The sequence below is a fragment of the Prenolepis imparis genome, unplaced genomic scaffold (genome assembly GCF_030444845.1).
Source record: "Prenolepis imparis isolate NDT839.2.m4 unplaced genomic scaffold, iyPreImpa1.0 SCAF_2, whole genome shotgun sequence".
In the NCBI taxonomy this organism is placed as follows: domain Eukaryota; kingdom Metazoa; phylum Arthropoda; class Insecta; order Hymenoptera; family Formicidae; genus Prenolepis; species Prenolepis imparis.
In genome coordinates, this window is record NW_028141160.1 from 10,451,900 (window position 1) to 10,471,104 (window position 19,205).

Genomic DNA, 19,205 nt, shown 5'->3' on the forward strand with positions numbered 1-19,205 from the left:
CCTTCGAACGACTCCTTTGTACGTATGGTAGAGCAATAGACGTTAAGCTAATCTAACATAATTCGGGAACAGCATGTGTCGGCATGAATATTTACTTTCGGTCTGCTCCATACAGAGAATAAGATTTATCAAGAACGAGATCAGTAGATGGATGCTAAGAGAATAATCGAGATAAATTGAAACAATGGTAAATTCGCATGAATTATTTTTTTATATGTATATAATAACGATAAGGTTTTACATGTATGTGCCTCTATTTTGATTTTAATTTTAAAACTCCTGTTTCATAATAATATTGATCGTTTATTAACGAAAGGAGATCGCGTTTATTAAAAAAAAAAAAAAAAAAATACATATATATGTGTTTTTACATAAATTATTACATTAATATAAAAATAAAGGATTAGAACGCAATCCCTGTATATGTACATCGAATGAGTTTAATTAATTCAATCCTGCTTCTCGAGAAGACCTCGATAATATTATACGTTTGACCAAGGATAATATTTGAATCTAAAACGGAAGGAGACTGTTAAGCTCGCATGGAAATTCGCGTTTCTCACAGAACACGGAGAATGGAGCATGTAGCACAGAGCATGCAATACAGGAGATGAAATGCGCAGCGTAAAGCATGTAGCACATATATGTAAATCTACCTAATCCCCGAGCCTGTGTGTGTCACCGTAGCATGCCACATGCACGAAATTCTTTCTTTTTCTTTGCCTCTCTCTCTTTTTCTTTCTTTCTTTCTCTCTCTCTCTTTCTCTCTCTCTATCTCTGCTTCTCCATATCTACTTATACACTTTCCACGTTTCGTCTTAAACCTAAACTTGCTCTGCCACTACCATAGTCCTCGGTATTTTGCTAATGTTGCCGCAGTCCTCCCTCCCTGCAGTATTCAACAGCCACTGCTACAACCCGCCCTCTTCTCCCCCGTTCTGTTCCGACCCCTTTTTTACCTCTCGTAATGCTTAATGTTGCCCCCCGAGAAATCCAGAATCTCTTTATTAAAACTTTATAAGAGTACCAATTTATATCTACGCTGCACTTAATTATGCGACGATCATCGGTAGAAAAACGAACGGACGCGGTTAATATTTTTGCTAATCTTTTCTTCGAGGCGGGCTCATTACTGCTGGTGGACGCGATATTCCTTGTTCCATTTTTGTTAAGCGCAGTCTCATTTGCAAGTATAATGAGGGTAGCGGCCGGAAACGTACAATTAAATAAAAAAAAAAGGAAACGCGCTGAAATACCGTAGAATATATATATCCTGAGATATTATGAAACGTCAGCATTACTATCCTCTCATTAGTATATGACAAGCGTAAATTTCTCACGCGAGAGCCGCGGAGTAAGTAAAACCCGTTATTTCCGCAGCTCACCGGCAGTGCCGAACACGCCCGTCGCGGATCGTAATGTCATTACCGAAATCGCGGTTTTGCGCGAGGTCACATGCAGCTGTGCTCGCGTACGTATGTATACCTATATAACCGAATGGGGATAAAACGTGGCGGCATTCAAAATCGGATTCCAAAAACAAAAGCAATTAATCTGGCATATTCGGAGGCATATTCGAACCGCTTAATTCACGTTTGGCCGATGCTCGCGCAATGTGGCCGCCACCGCGACAGAATGCCACTTTGGTGTCTGGAATGCGGTGTAATGATCGTAATCACCTAAGATTCAGTTATGGAGGAATGTTTCTGGATGCGGTATGTACGCGCTGGAGGCCACGCGAAGGAAATTAGACGACGGAAACTCTAGTCGCGAATCGAATAAAGAAAAAAAAAAAAAATTCGATTGCAGACTATCCATTGAGAAAGGAACCGCAAATTAGTAGATTGCATTAAAGTTTTTACCTTCTGAATAACACGGAATAAGGTGTCATCGATCAATATCAATTTTCGCGTGACTTCGGCCGTCGTAAGCGCACAAGCTCAATTTTGCAAACATCATAGACGCGTCGGAAGGCATTACTTTGTGAATAAGAAATCTCAATATAAAGACTTACAACATTTTTTTACATAAATTCAAAGACAGAATATCAAGAGAGCTCGAAATTTTCGCGTAGAATGACATTGCTCTCCTTTTGCTATAAAATCCGCTTTGTAATACAACATTTTTCCATGCGAAAATGAAATTCAGCATTTATGACAGCTCTTCTTTTTTACGATACTGCATACTCGCGAGAAAATTTTTAAATATTTTTTTAGACCACGGTAAAACATATATATGAATATATTAATTGAAATGTCTAATTTGATGACGTCTATGATACAGCGGCACGGAGGGCATCCTAAATCGATTCCGCGCGGAGAGAAATTTATGCTGTTTCCCGACAGAATTGGATCGTGACGCAACAACCGGGAACCGCTTTAGGTTGCTCGTGATAACTTTGCTTCTAATTACTGTGCTCCCCGAGGTACCCGCCCTCCTGTCCCGAACCGAACACCACCTCAGTGTCTAATTACTGTATGTTAGAGCGAAGATATTTGTGTTCTTGTTCTCCCGGCAGTTGGATACACAATGCGCGATATTCGGTACAAATGGAACGCCGGCCTACAGTCGGTCGGCATCTCGAACGAAGTGGAACTACCGCAGTTTCGCGTGCTCGGTCACAGGCAACGACAGACAACCATACACCTATCTACAGGTAGATATTCCCCTCTTATTCGTTCTTCCTTCTAAACTTGGTCCAAAAGTTTGCGTCGATATAATATATGTATATATCAGAGAAAATGCGCCCAAATCATAATTATCATAATTATTCTCGCGGATAATAATGCCATCGGAGCGAGATAATAATCTTATCTCAGGAATATGTGTAAATATGCACTGTATTTACGCAGGATCACGATTTAACGCAGAATTTTTACGATGCATATTTTATATATTATATATATATATATATATATATATATATATATAAATAAGACTCACATATATTATATATGTATTTATATAATGTGAGTCTTATTTTACCCGCATCGATATGCACCGATCACTAACGTCTTTTCGCGAACACAATTAATTATGTAAGAACGAATTTATTCAATGGACTACTGCGCAGTCTTATGGCCATTCATTTCGACCAATCGACTAATTGACTCATCGATTTTTCCTTACACTACAAAAGACGCAGACGTTACTTGAGTTACGCGTATCCATCGTTCCCAGACGTAATTTCCTCTTCTCGCTTGTAGATGAACGATATACTATTTTTACTTTATTTTATCTTTTATTACATAAAAGATTATATAATTAAAATTTATTACAAAATTAAAATCTGTAGAAAAGTATTGATTTGTAGAGCTTGAAATAGTATTACGTCCATCTCTTTTTGGCCTAACATCCATCATCTACAACATCAAAACAATAATCGACACGACGGACTCGTATAAATACGAATTATACGCTCCTTTGCTTCTCGATCGTATTTAACGATCGGGAAGATCGTCCACGATCTCTCATTACACGTCAGATATTCCGTCTCCACACGCCCCTTTAAAAAGTTAATTTAATCCGGGCTCTCTCGATAGCTCTCATCGTGAGAGCATCTCTCACGAAGCAAGACAGAGAGTAAGATAAACTGAGAAGGACAGATAGATAGAAAGAAAGAAAGGGAAGGAAAAAATGTGAAACAGAGAGAAAGGGGAGAAAGTGAAAGAGAGCGGACTCGTGAGGTTTGATGGAGGTGCGAGGTAAGTGGAGGCCCCCTCGGAGCTGAAATGCGTTTGAGGGCTTCCGCGAAGGTACGTACCAACCGCGGGGGGTCTCTCTATTTTTTCAGTCGGATACACGATGAGGGACATCCGGTACAAGTGGAACGAGGGCCCGAACAGCGTCGGGGTCAGCAACGAGGTCTCCCTGCCTCAATTCAAGGTCCTCGGTCATCGTCAACGTGCTATGGAGATTAGTCTTACCACCGGTAACGTATGAACACAACCCCACCACCAACAAATAATTGTTCAACCCTCGCTTTTAACGGCATGGGTAAGGTGGAGAGACACGTGAGCGCTATCCGATGTCCGCAGGCGTAATTGCCGCTCGTAAGAGAAACCGTCGTAAATCCTGTGTTACCTTACTTACATAAAGCCGTCGATCGATCGATCGATCTCTCTCTTTCTCGCGATCTCACGCGTTTGTTTAGCTTCATCGAATAGCGGAGCTGGCTGGCATTTCGGCTTCGCCGCGCTGCCACGAATTCGAACGATTAGCTGCGGTTCAGCCGCGAAGACTTCCTCAGAAATCATCGTTCCACATTCCTTCGTTAAGGTGAAATTCTGAGCAAACGCAATTATCTTCGTATTGATCGTCAACGAAGTACTTATTACCGTCAATCTCTGAGTCATCTTCTCTTGTGGCGCGAATAATTGCGACATTCAGTGATGTAACCATGCACTTGAGTCGACAATCTTACGCAGTCACGAATATTCGAACGAAGTTTCAAACTTTCATCCTTCGATGCTTCGTAAGCTCGTATTATCCACTGATTATACCGCAGATGGTGATTAGATGATGCGCATTCATGGCTAACGACATGGAAGGCAGGTTAATGTCTTCTCTCTCCTCGCTGCATTTTCTCCGGTAGTGGCGTGCAAGAAATAAATTATCGTCAATTCGCTAAAACGAAAAAGTGCCATTATATGGTACGAATTGTGAGACAACTCGATTTTTCATCCTCGTCGATTCTTCATTCTTTTCTCCTTTCGCAATCGCATCTCGAATCTCTTGAACGGCGAATGATACACGCCGCCAGCACTTCATACGGCAACGTGCATGCACGCACATCTACATTGGGAGATATATATGCAACAACGGGCACAAAGAGTCGCGCATCAACGACGAGAATTTCACTTAACATCCAGCCAGCTCTGGCGCGTCGTATTTCCGGCCGACGCAAGAAATGGAGAGAGCTACTCGCAAACAATAAAACCGCTTTTCCTGGCAAAGGCCAACGATGGAACACTGAGGGGAGATTGAAGGGAGGAAAGCACAGAAAGAATGAACGAGATGGAAGGAGGAGAGGGAGAGAGAGAAAAAGAGAGAGATGCAAGGAACGAGAAAGCGAGAAAGAGAGAGAGAGATAAACGAATAGTGAGGAGGAAGGACAGTGAGCACGGGAGATAAAGAGACATTAAATAGCGCCTCTCCGTCTCCCTGTCCTGACCTTCGATCTTTTAATCGTAGGGAATTATTCGCGGCTGGCCTGCGAGATCCAGTTCGTACGGTCGATGGGCTACTACCTGATCCAGATCTACATACCCTCGGGGCTGATTGTCATAATATCGTGGGTGAGCTTTTGGCTAAACCGAAACGCGACCCCCGCTCGGGTGGCCCTCGGAGTAACCACTGTGCTCACTATGACGACCCTAATGTCCTCGACGAACGCGGCGCTACCAAAGATCTCCTACGTCAAGTCTATCGACGTCTATCTGGGCACCTGCTTCGTCATGGTCTTTGCCTCGTTGCTCGGTGAGTGCGATCGTGTACTCTTCCGTGCCTTTACGTCGCTGCCATTAAGCTTTCCATCCTGCGTCCTCTCATATACTCCGTATAGCTCGGAGCCGTGCCGTTCCAGTAGCGAGCTCGTAGAGTATCGTAGACGGATACTTGTGCAGGGCTCACGTGACAATGCAAGAGACCTATTTTCCTCGAAATCGTTACTTATCGTCGACGATGAGAGAGAGCCCGTTATAAAAACTATCATTATATGATGATACGGCGCCTCGTAAATCGTTGATTTCACGAAGCAATCGCAAAAGCATGAAAAATCAATGCGGTAAGAGTCCCGCGGATATTTATCTGCAATCGATTTAACTAACACACGGCCTGATGACACATATATAAATATATACACATACATACACACATTGTTGCGTTTTCATAACTGCGATCGCGAGTACCTAATTACGTACGACATCAAGGTACTTCGCCATCGCGGTGCTCTGCATGGCAGGGTTTCCAGGGAAATGGCTTTCTTTCATCTGCACGTGAGCTCTACACAAGTACCGGGAGCACAAGCATGAGTGAGATTCTCGACGGATGGAAGTGGAGCCCGTGAAAAACCGGGCTTTCCCCCCCCGGGGTCTTACAGTGGCAGACGTGTCGTGGCATTGTATGGTTACGTGTTTTCATTCCCGTGGATTCTTCTTCTTCGCAGAATACGCCACGGTGGGCTACATGGCGAAGAGGATTCAAATGCGGAAGAATCGCTTCCAAAAGATAGCCGAGAGCATGAAGGCCGCGAGCGAGAATCCAGGACCGCCGCGCGTGCCTGGCGATCATGGCGATCACGCGCCTAAGCAAACTGTGAGTAACGTCGACCAGAGTGTCGTCGTGCCCGAATTTTTTTATGTTTCTTCCATACAGAATGTCGTTTCGTCACCGCGAAATTTTTACCAGGAGATCCAGACGTACTAATGCTCCTCTGGACGAGTTAACACGCTTTCTTTCAGCGCATACGCGATCGACTCTGTCGGCACATCCAGACGCCGATCTCGTGGCACAATTATATTTATCATAGCATAATCATGTAATATTTAATTCATAATTTTACGGCTCTCAAGAGAGAGAGAAAGAGAGAGGGAGTCACATAATACTAAAAATGTTAGATAATTATCGATGTTTGCTCCGCCTGCATCAGCACAACGAAGAAAGTCTCATCGCTCGAAATTAATTTTAAATGATAAATTTTTAACGAACAAGATAGCACGTGGTATTCAATAATGTGACAGTTGTGACAAAAAAAAATAAACATTTTCAATAATCATCGGCACACACAGAAAGGGACATTAGAGCTAATCATCGAGCTCTTCTCCTCGTCACAAGGGCAGGCTCAACAGGACGGAGCCGAGCATTCGTTCCTCGTTCCGGCTGAGCACATATCATCGCGCGATTTAAATATGCACTCTTCCCCCCCCTCCCCCCCAAAAAAACTAGAAACAGCAGGCTCGACTCGTAAAAGGTCAAAAGCTAAAAGGTTCTGCGAGATGAATTCCCATTCGGCCGCGCAACACGCTGGACACCCATGAATACGACGCTATAAATTTTCTTTTAATCTTCGGTATTGTAGACCGGGAAAATGAAAAATATTAAAAGACCGAAAGAAAGTGAAAAAGAAGAGCACATTATGAGGGAGAGGGGGACAAGAAAGAAATAAATGAACGGACGACAGGGATGAACGAGACAGACGACAAAAAACGCTCGTAAAGAGTCGGCAGAATAAAACATTTGAATTAATTATTGCTAGAAGGTTAATTATTCATGATTTGGCGGTAAATGCTCAACGATAATACGACGATATACGACGATATAATATAATTAATCATATATTCCTAATAATTATATATTTCTTCCAAGATTTTTACAGCTAATGATTATCCTCGTTGAAATGTTAGAAAGATGATAGATACTGATAGATGATGATAGATTTAATATTTTATTAATTTTATTTTTTCAGAGAGATGCATCCATTTGATACTAAAAATAATAAAAATGTCAAAATTATATCCCATAATTTTACAGCATATCTTACAGCATTCTCCAACATATATAATGTCTGTGTGTGCAGTCATTTTAATATTAATTTAATGCGCAATTAAATTCTAATAATCTTGCGCGTCCAATAATTTTGTGCGTCAAATAAATACAAGTCTATTTCCTCCTCTGCATCTCCATTCCAACGATATCTATAAATAGCACCATATACACCAGCTTCTAACTCGAATTTTCACAAATCTCTTTTGCTTGAGCACGAGCAGCCGTCGCACCGCGCGTTTCTATAAACCGCGGTCCTTTTACGAGAGACTTTCCCTCTTTTTTACACTACGTTTAATCGAATAAAGCTAACAGACACGAGTCGCGCAATAGCGCGACATAAAGGCAGGTGAGTCTCTCGAATACCGATCGCCCCGATAACCACATAAAAATCAGACGTCATCGCTATTGAACGATAAAAATACACAATGCCCGGTCCTCGGTGTCGCATGTCACAATCCGACAAAGTAAGGGGTAAACCTCGGGTGAGGAACACCTCACGGCGAACTGCCGTGTCTCTTGTAAGTGGTCCCGTGTTGTCCAGGAGGTGCGGTTCAAGGTGCACGACCCAAAGGCACACAGCAAAGGTGGGACACTTGAGAACACCATAAACGGTCGCGCCGACGAGGAATCGGCGGGCGCGCCACAACATATTATTCACCCTGGCAAAGACATCACCAAGCTCTACGGTATGAGTAGACCATGTACGCACATTTTATACACTATTTTACCCTTCGCCTGGCAAGCTATCAAACAGAAATATTCAGTTCTTAGCTTGGCAGGCTGTCTATTTCAACGAGCTTCTGTGAACGGGGCATATATATATATATATATATATATATATATATATATATATATATATATAACAAACGTCACTGTACGGCTTAACCGTCAGCGAGTTTGTGAGACCACTGGCGTGGCATCATCGCCCGGGCCTGATAAGGCTGTCAATATTGATATCGAGAATATATATATTTTGAACTTTGTCAAAATTATAAAATTATATAATTATATATACGATGATGCCACGGGCCTGCGACCGTTGTGTATTATATCTTTCTGCGCTTCAATCACCGTCCGAAATCGCTTGTCACCGACGTTACGCTATGAAAAGCTTTTTGCATTGAGAAACTTTTATATATATATACGATTTATTTTCAAGCATTACGATGCACTATATTTAGACGCTTCTTTCTTGTACTCTCACGAGAGAAAACGGCACCGCGCGAAATCGGAAGCTCACTGAAATATGCCTTCCCTCTACAATCTCATGCGCCACTTATTCTAACATCATTCTGACGTTCCCTTAAACAGGCATCACGCCGTCGGACATCGACAAGTATTCCCGCATCGTGTTCCCAGTGTGTTTCATCTGCTTCAATCTGATGTACTGGATCATTTATCTCCACATCAGCGACGTAGTTGCAGACGATCTCGTGCTGCTCGATGAGGCGAAGTAAACGACGACGTCGAGGCGCTTCGTATCGAGAAGAGAGGAGAGCAAAAAGTGCAGGCGGAATCGAGCACTTGAAGGAAGGACAAGACGAGGGAGCCGGTTCGTAAGAGAGAAAGGCGAAAAGAAAACGGTGCGGAGGAACGCGAATCCCAGGCGCGCTTGGTGGCCACTTCGAGGCGAAAGTAGTAGAAGCAAACGACAAGCGAGACCAGCTCGCAGGCAGGAGAGCGCTTATGTCCATCTCGAGATCGCTCGGCAACTTCTTTCGCGACCACGAAGTAACAGCGGACGTATACGCATTAGACTCGGAGTAAGACCACTTACTCGCGATCTACCGAAGGAAAGTAGAATGTATAAGAGCGAACGCTTTCGTGTAGGATCGCCGCGTCGTCGCTCCGAAAGAGACGTGGCTGACCAAACGCGCGCTTCAACTACTGCGTGTGGCTCTGCCGCGATTATTACTCCAGGCAGAGAGTCCTGCTCTCGTTCGTCAATCAACGATCGACCTCGTAAAGTCTTGGCTAACGTCTCGCTCTCCACGAGGTGTCTTCGTTAAAAGACTCGATATAATTGTATAGACAACACGTGATGTACAAGGATACCTATATATGTCGCGACGTAAGCGAAACGGGCAAAACAGAGGCTCAAAAATTTCCGAAACCGAATCTCTACGAGCATACATACCATAAAACATTGCCAGGTATTTCTAGGTATTCCTAGTTCTTAAACGGAGAAAATACCTTCGATATAAACACTTGTCAATTTAGCCACCATTATATAGTAACGTTAACTAACGCTAAGGACAACACCGAGACTCGTCGGTTTGAAGCGACAGTTCAATCGAGAGCGGCTTGAGGGGAGACGGAAAAATATAGGATTATCGACGTTCGTCGAGGTCGAGGATGAATCGTCGCTCTGTCACGCCGTCTGCAGCGTTCGTACGCGGACGGAGGAAACGTAGCGGAAATCGTGCGGTGGCATGTGTGCGTGCGTGCATGCGAGCGAGCGAGAAAGAGAACACGAGAGAGAGAAAGAGAGAAAGAATGAAGACGAGCGTAAATGTGTGCGTGAAGGTGAGCGCGGAATGAAGAAACGACGGACAGGAAAGTTCATATTCCGAATGAAGATATAAACGATGTACTATTGGAGACTGGTGCGACTTATTACTTAAGTAAGTACAGTATAAGTATATGTATATTAACCATATATATTTGTATATATATTTATATATATATACGTATATATATGGCGCGCGTACGCGGCCGCGTTAGATCCACGCGCGTGCATGGATATTAGATACGTACGTGCACACACGCGTACGCAGGACGCGTACAAACGATCGATAAGGGAGATTTACAAAAAACAAGAGAAAAAGGGAACTATGTGTGCGATACAGGACGCTTACGACGAAAGCGGCTTCGATTTTACGGTAGCGGCTTCTTCTCAGCATCCGCATTTATTTGGATTATGGCCAAGTAAAAGCCAAATCTCTCTCTCTCTTTTCATTTCGTAGAACTTTTTTACGATTTTTAACAGCGTGATACTTTTGTATTTTTCTCCGTATACGTACATATATGTATATGACTTGCGCGCGTCGTCGCTACATATCGTGAAATCGCGTAACTCTTTGTCTACTCGTCGTCCTCGTCGGGGGTGTTTCTTTCTTTGTACGCGTGTATACGTGCGTGTGCACGCGGCTCAATCGGGAGTACTCTAATTAGCTCGTACTACGTAGTCGCGATTGTTTACATAGGGACGTATGACGATTATAGATCGGACGTAAAAAACATTCCAATCGAGTCGAGAAAATCAAGACGGGGATAGCGAACCAAGACAGAATACAACTCTCTCGGCACTCGTATATTGCACTGATATATCTACTTTCGCCTGAAGAAGATTCTTGCGAGAGAATGAATATAATTAACGTCACGCGAATATATATACGTATCATTTGTAATTAATTAAAATTAAAGCACATGTCTTTTATTCGATTAATATATCAATGGAGACGGAGAAATAATGAGAATAAATTTTGTATAACTGCGATTGGGATATCTTGTTATTCGCAGAATACTGAAACATTTCTATATCGAGAGATTTATATTTTAATTGTATGTCTTTTTATATCGTCAACGTGACGCAATGAATTTTAATTTCGATTTAAATTGCAAGTAATTCTGTCAATATCCTCTATGGCACTCACATTTATATACCTACAGAAAATGGAACTGTGAGATACAATTTTACTTTTATCTACATGCTTTCAGCTCCGAACGTATAAAAATCTTCTTATTCCGCAAAGTATTTCGTTGCACAAGCAAAGTTTTTATCAATTTTAATTAACGTTAATTGCATGATATTTTACTTCTTTTTTTCACTCGTTGCTCGCGCTTTCTGAAATCCTGCTCACCATTACAAACCATCGATCACACTTACAAGAAGCTTCCAAAACATATATTAAGAGAACTTTTTTACTTGATATACAGGTTGTTCTGATAACGTGGCATTTTCTTTGGAACAAGGTCAATTCTTTCTTAATAAAGATTAGATTATAAGTAGATGCTATTTTTTTACTTCTTCAATCGAGAAAATTATATATTCTAATAATTAAATTTTCAATTAAAATTTAGTTAATCTTGATTTAAATATAAAAGATTTAATTAAATATAAAAGTTTTAGTACTTTAATTAAAATTAAAATTAATATTAAAGTTGTATTATTATATAATTTTATTATTATCAAGCTTAATGCTCACTTTTTAAAAATTTAACTTTTGCCAATTTCCAAACATTTGTAATATAAAGAATAATTGATCGATAATTCTTTTCAGTTAAACTTTTCAATATTTGTGATTTAGGAAAAGCGCGCGAAGGGAAAACTTATAAAACATTCCGTATATGCATCCTCTCTTTTTGCTGGTTTCTCTCTCGTCCTTCGAACCTAGCGGCTGACTGCAAGCTAGGTCGTAGAAGCTTGCCATTCAGGATATCGACCAGCTGACACGCCCAACCCACCCTCCGACTCTTTCTCGCCCCTTCTACGTTATCGTTCTTACTCTCCCGCTCTCTCTCTCTATTCTTGTCCTCCATTCTACTTCGCAATCGCCAAATAGTTTAGTTATATCGGACGCTCCTGTCAGTCGTTTATTTAATAACGAGATCCTTGCCTTAGCTACTCCGCGAGAATTCTTTATGAAAATAGGAATCCTTAGTCGGGGATTCTGTCTTGGACCGCTATCCTCAGATATTTGAGAGAAACGAAGGAGGGATAGTCGTATTCGAGCGTCACGTTTTGCCAATGTGAAAACGCGGAATCATGCGATTTTTATTAGATAACGTCAGTTGCCTTTATCGACTCTATCATTGGAAGTTACGAGTATCAGGAATCGACGACTATACATATATGTAGATGACTATGTATGTAGATTCATTTAGAAGATACGCTTAAATTCAATTAACAATGTTTCTTTTGTCTAAAGAACGACGCTTGAAGTATGCAAAAAATGATGCTTAAAACAGAAGAATATAAAATTATTTCGTAAAATCGTTCAGTTTTGTTAAAACTAAAAATACTAAAGTATTTTACACCAGATTTTTAAAATTTTAATTTATATATACGCTAAAAATGCGTGATTTTCTCTTATAAAATATATTGATGTCTAGATGTTCTAGAGATTTTTTTTAAATGATTGTATTTTGAAACGGCATCGATAAATTTGATTCTAAAATGGTTAAATTTGCGTGAGTAGAAAGAAACTCTCAATAATTTCAATTTATTTACATCATTTTTATGTCTTGCAACATGTGTCGAATTTAAAGACTATTAATTAAAACCGCGTTATAACTTTAATCGAATTTCCGTTGCCGCAAATAAATATAGTAGTGATTCTACTGTGAAATTCTCTTCAACACGCTCTGACTTTTCGTATTTCTTTCGATATGAACGCGATTATACAACATCCGACGCGGACATAATCGAGTGATCGTAGCGACTTATTTGGCTCTCGCATTTTCCGTGTCGAACATTCAAACATTCGATTTTTGATCGGTTCTCTCGGTCACGCGACAGTGCAAATAACGACGATGCGCGAAAAGGTGCAAATCGCGTGCCTGGCCCTCGTTCGTTTCTTTCTTCGGCTGCGTTCGTACATAATATGTAAGTATCGATACACTTCCACGTCCGCCCTAACCGGAAGCATTGTGTGCAATTTATATAACTCTGTACATCCGTTATCTATTCGGAGTCTCTATAATAACGAAAGAGGAGGGAGAAAGAGAGGATCTAACTCGTTTTATCGTTGTGATATATTCTATGATAGCTATATGCATTTAATCGCGCATATATATGAGGACGTACATATATATATATGCGTGCCTATTGTTTACACTGAAACCTTAAGCCGGGCAAACAAATAACGGGAATTGACGCGTCTATGATGAAAGATGATAATGAAAAATTCTTCCCTAGGTAGGTGTGTAGTTAAGTATAAAATAAAACGAACTAATTAATAATATAATAATTAATTATTTGCACGAATAATAAAATAATTAACGTAATAAAAAGTCTCGTATATATGTATCTCGCGATGTAACGTGTAATGGAGTTTTGAAATCGCGAATCAACAATGTTCCTTTCAGATACGCGATATTAAGCCAATTTATTAATCGTTAAAGTAATATAATGATAAATGCTGCTTTCATAATTCACAATAATCAATTGCGGGAATTAACTTTTTAAGAACAATTATGCAAATCTGCTATAATCCTGTAGAAGTTTTATTCTTCATTCATTTGATTCATTCATTTATTTATTATGATACTATAGAGCTTGTTATCACATACATAAAGATACTAACGTAAAAATAATTAACGCTTAATTGAATTTCTGAATATATATTTGCTTTATTTTAATATTCTTGCTTGAAAAACCAATCTCATGCTTTAAAAATTAAATAACGGAAAACTTGATAGCAGGAATGTGTGTAATCTCATTTATTTGCGATAATTTAGTCACTTCAAAGCGATTCCTTGTGTCGAATGTTTAAAAATTGCGTGGGTTAAATGCAAATCGACATACGTACATCGTACAGGACGCGTCAATTCCCAGGAAGACACGCCACGGTCGACCATTATAATTAGCCTCATTGAAATTAGTATTACCTTCGTTATTATTTTTATTACCGTTAATATTATATATGACCGTTTAAAAGAAGGTTAAATAAATGATCTCTATTCTCTGCTAGGATGAATGATACTTGCGTTATCGGCGGGTACTTATATATATCTCGCGTATAACATTAACAGAGATGAAATCGTTACAAAGAGCACCATCGACGCGCAAGCATCTTGAGATTTAATGAAAAGAAAGGAATGAAGAGAGAAAAACAGAATACTATTAATATTATATAAATCGATCACCTTGTAAATACGAGTTTTATACAGAGCATTGTATTCGTTAAACAAAGAGAGTACCTATTGCGAAGTAATATGTGTATATATATACGCATATATATATATACATATAAAAATTATATATATATATATATATATATATATATATATATATTATACATATACACATATACATATTATATACATAATATATATATGCAAATGTAGTGCACACGACAATGTGACTGTTCGCACATATTTAGGTAAATCACTTTTAAAGTATAGGGAAAAAAGAAAAAACTAAAGTAGACTGGAAGAACGTCGAGGGAGAGTCGAAAAAACTCAGTACGCATATGTTCATTCGTTCATTCGTTCATTCGTTCGTTCGTTCGTTCGTTCGTTCGTCCATACGTCCGTTCGTAGCGTATATATATATATATATATATATAGGTCATGATAATCGACAGTTCAAAATTAATTACTTGGCAACCATCTATGTAAAAATGGAATTCAGAATATTTTCCGCGATCACTGATCGATCGATAAAAACGACTAGAAGAGTTAATCTGTGGGCTCGTAAATATAAATATCTCATATTTATCATTATGCATAGATAAGAATAACATGAACGAATTCTACGTGTGATAAAATTTTTTGTTAATGCATCTATATATTAGACATTCGCAATCATTATTCATCCGCGGATGTAAACGTAAAAATTGCTCAAAACATGGTTGTCAAATTTTCAACAGATGTATATAAATCACAAGTAATTTTGAGTTTTACAGCAGAGAAATATAATTGTTTGTGTAGATAATAAAATATATATATATATATTAATAAATAATATTATAATATTATAAGTGTTGATGCGCGCGTAGAAACGTATGAGGTGGTTTCTCATGTAAACTATTCGTAAACTCGTCTTGCCTCAGATTGCATTATTTCATTTCATGACCAAAAATGATCATAGTTGCGAATAATTATCAACAGAACACGTGCTCACGTCGTACAATCATCGTTGCCGCGAACGAAAAACTCTTCTGGACGGCATGCAACATATGGCAGAATCGCGCCGCCGGTGTGCATACTCTGACAAGACCACGACAGTTCAAACTGCATTGTAACGAAAACTGCCAACTTCATATTGCAATATACGTTTTAGTCAATCGTGGCGAGAGAAGGAGAGAGAGGAAAAAAGATCGCAAATAAAAAACGACGAGAAGTAGAGCGAGCAGTGAGACTGCACTATTTTCTAAGTGACAACGAGAAACGTTGATGTATCTCGATCGCGTCGATTGATCAACGCGAAATACTTCACGAAAGATTCCTCGATACTGATCGATTGGTTGACTTATCAATAATTGTACAGATAATTCCGTAACTTTGCGATCCTATATAATAAATTCCGTGATCAAAAAATAATTTTTAATTCGCTCGGGAGAAAAATATAAGCAAAATGTCAAGGCTGCTTTAAATAATTTCACAAACCATATCATTTCATAAATATTCGACGAATATAAATGTAGCGTATTGTATATGTGAAAAGTTATTTTATGTTTACGTTAATTTATACGATGCAGATTTTTTATCAGCTTTACAAATATTTGTAATTGAGTGAATGTTCGAAATAGACTTTACGGAATAAATAAGCGAATAATTGCAAAATATTTTCTATTCTACGAGATCAATTGTGTCTAATAAAACGTTTTAAAAGAAATAAATATAATCGGCAAATACTTATGAAAAAAATTAGGGAAAGAGACTCGTAACTTTAAAAACGAAAAATACGTGATCATTTATTCGTGCCACAAGCGAGAAACCAGCGACATGCAGATCGTTTGCATTTAACCAGAGCCCTGAAACATTTCTCGCTTGTCGCCGGAGATTCCGAAGTTTCTACCAGCTGCTTCCGATATTTCTCTAACCGCTGTTCATTCGGGATAGTTGAGAATTTCGAGTATCATCGAATCGGATTTCAGGGATGCAGTCTCCAGTTATCGCGGATCGCGTTTTCCAAAGGATCGAAAGCATCCAATGTCATTCATTGCAATCGAGACCATTTCGTGAATTACTTCGCGACTGATCTAGATCGACGGGAATTGCAAAATACGATGGAAAAATGCGTCCCTCCTCGTGTGAAGACGGGAAAGTTTGCATTGCTTCGCATAAAAAAAACAGGAGAGTGTGGATCGGCGAACGCGAACGAAACTCTGAATGAAGGAACGAAGACGAAAGTATGGCGAATGCGGCGCGACGAGTCGTCTCGACGAGAGTACCAAATTCTAAAATGTATTTAAAGACACACGCTAAACTGCATTATACTGTAGAAACGTATTCTACCATCGTAAACTGTAAGGAGGACAATGTAGATACACACGTAACTTAAATACACATACATAAACATGACATATGCAGCCGTCTGCACGTGTATATATATATATATATATATATATACACAACATACACGATATACACATCAAACACATAAAAATACCCTTATAGGTCGGGCGATTGCCATCTCGAAGCGATTATATATTATATATAATTAATGATATATATACATACTTATATATATATACATATACCGGCACTAGGTAGACAGGTACACGTACCGAGTATACCTACACTACCTGCAACTTTCTACTCGGCTGCGATGCCGATAGTGGGAGGCGAAAAAAAAAGAGTGAGAGAGAAAGAGCAAGAGAGTAAGAATGAAAGAGAGAGAAAGAAAAAAACGAAAAGGCTGACGAAAGAGAATCGATGTAAGATGTAACCGGTGGAGAAGAGACATGTAACGTTCGCTTGTGCGGCGCGCAATAGTGCGAATATACACATAATAAGCTTAGACGTAGGCTAATATAGAGATCTGGGAATATACGAGTGTCTGTCGTAATCTGGGGTGTGTATCCGTTCGTGTAAGAATGCCGCGTGTCTACTACATACACCGGAAGTATGTACGTGCGTGAGAATCTCCGTGCTCTGTATCCCATTGCGGAAGTTCCTGTTCCTCGAGACGGTGACAAAAGAAGAAGAGGATTGCGGGGATGAAAGATGATAAAGATGACAAACAAACTTATCGAGATTTTGTAGATATTATCCGATTCGCGCGGGGGCTGCCAGATCTGCACGAAAGACAGCTGATCCTTTCTATTGTACGTACGAATAAAATGTCACGAGCGAATCACAAGGCTAGATATACACCGGACAGTTTTATTTTCGGTAATCGCGTTAAGAAAATAATGTTTGATTTTATTAAACGCTTTCTCTGACTGTTTCTTAAATTTTTATTAACAATCGTTAGATATGTAAATGCAATGACAATTCTTCTATTTTTTAACGACTCGTTTAAAAATATCATGTACAGCAAACATTAAAATTATTGGCTCAAGTGTTTTATATCTAAAAAAACGTAATATTACAAAAATTCTTTAAAAATAAAAATGATGGAGGATCGATGATTATTTATTAGCGCTAATCACCTATGATAATCATACATTTAAGACAAATAATTTATCTGGGAAAAACATAAGAAATATCGGTTATTAGACAGTAATATTTAATTTTATCGAACTTTCTTCGCATTTATGTTATTAATAAAAAAATTTATAATAAGAGAATTTCAATGTCAAAAGTCGTTTTTCCGAAAATAAAGCGAATAAGAAAGATGAAAAAGCAATACTGTGTCTCGGTAGAGACAGTCATCCATCTCAGAACAAAAAGTAGAAGAAGAAAGTCATTTTGAAAGAATAAAATTCTTGAGTGTATATCAGCCTGAACAATATAATGTAAGAAAACCAACGCGGAAAAATGGAAAAGAGAAAGACATCGCTGCTAATAGAAAGGAAAAGTAGGTCAGATCCTGGCAAGCGCCCTCATTTACGATTAGCCGCGCGCTATTAAGGCCATTTTTTGTAATATCCGAATAAAATGCATGGTCGATGATGATGTACGAAAACTTACTCACTTATTCTCTGCGATCGAACGATTCAACCTCTAGAGACTTGAAACTGACAAAGGACCAGTATCAATGGAATTTGCTTCTTATTATTTGGCTGCAAGTCTACACGGCATACTTCTACAATCTGCTAAATCTCGAGAACAATTCTCGATAGTGAGAGTATTAAACATTATTGTCAATTGTCCACCTCTGACATATTTACTTCCATAAATTTCTTATACAGTGTATAAAGATATAAAAATAGATATAAGAGATATAGAGAATAAGACTTTCAATTCTCCAAAACTCAACTCTCTCGGAGATCTTTACTATCGAGAATCGTTATTGAGAATAAAACTTTCTCGAAGGATACATAAATCAACTTTTGCCAAGTCACAGACCTACTTAGAATGCACATTATCTATTTATCAGCGATTTCTTTCTTTGACGGATAATTTTTTAATTACGAAGTAGCGAGTTGGATCGAACAAGATTCGTTGTAAATAAATCGAAGAGCGAGGACGAGCGAGAGTGGAAGCAAAAGCAGAAAGGTGGAGTGAAAGAATGCATCCTACGTTCAATGCATGATCGTGTTATGATTATGTTTTGATATTCTCGCGTTACGTGTATAAAGTAATTGGACTGTTCATTCCGACTGCCGAAGAAAGAGAATACGCCAAGGGGAACGCGACGAAAATAAATATCGTTCTGGCCGAAAATAATTACAAAACGGCCGATAGAGGCAAAAAAATATAAATATATATATAAAGAGAAGGAAACGGAGAACTAAAATGAGGATTCTCCTAGTTACTTGCTCATTGAAATAATATTCTAAATAACGTTCGCGTAAGAGAACGAAAGTCTAGATACGCATCAC

The 19,205-nt window shown here is 39.1% G+C and overlaps 1 protein-coding gene across 14 annotated transcripts in view; it reads left to right on the forward strand.

Moving 5' to 3' along the window:
* Rdl (Resistant to dieldrin) overlaps positions 1-18,336 on the forward strand; it is an 82,433-nt gene extending 64,097 nt beyond the window's left edge. For 4 of the 14 annotated variants that reach the window (XM_083032501.1, XM_083032503.1, XM_083032504.1 and 1 more), the window contains 6 exons: positions 2,519-2,656; positions 3,794-3,931; positions 5,194-5,478; positions 6,167-6,315; positions 8,087-8,246; positions 8,857-18,336. In XM_083032501.1, the coding sequence (XP_082888627.1) occupies positions 2,519-2,656; positions 3,794-3,931; positions 5,194-5,478; positions 6,167-6,315; positions 8,087-8,246; positions 8,857-9,002 (1,016 nt within the window). In that variant the 3' untranslated portion in view covers positions 9,003-18,336. The remainder of the gene's footprint in view (positions 1-2,518; positions 2,657-3,793; positions 3,932-5,193; positions 5,479-6,166; positions 6,316-8,086; positions 8,247-8,856) is intronic. The other 10 variants (XM_083032502.1, XM_083032514.1, XM_083032513.1 and 7 more) reach the window with 4 other exon arrangements.
* The last annotated feature ends 869 nt before the right edge of the window (positions 18,337-19,205 follow it).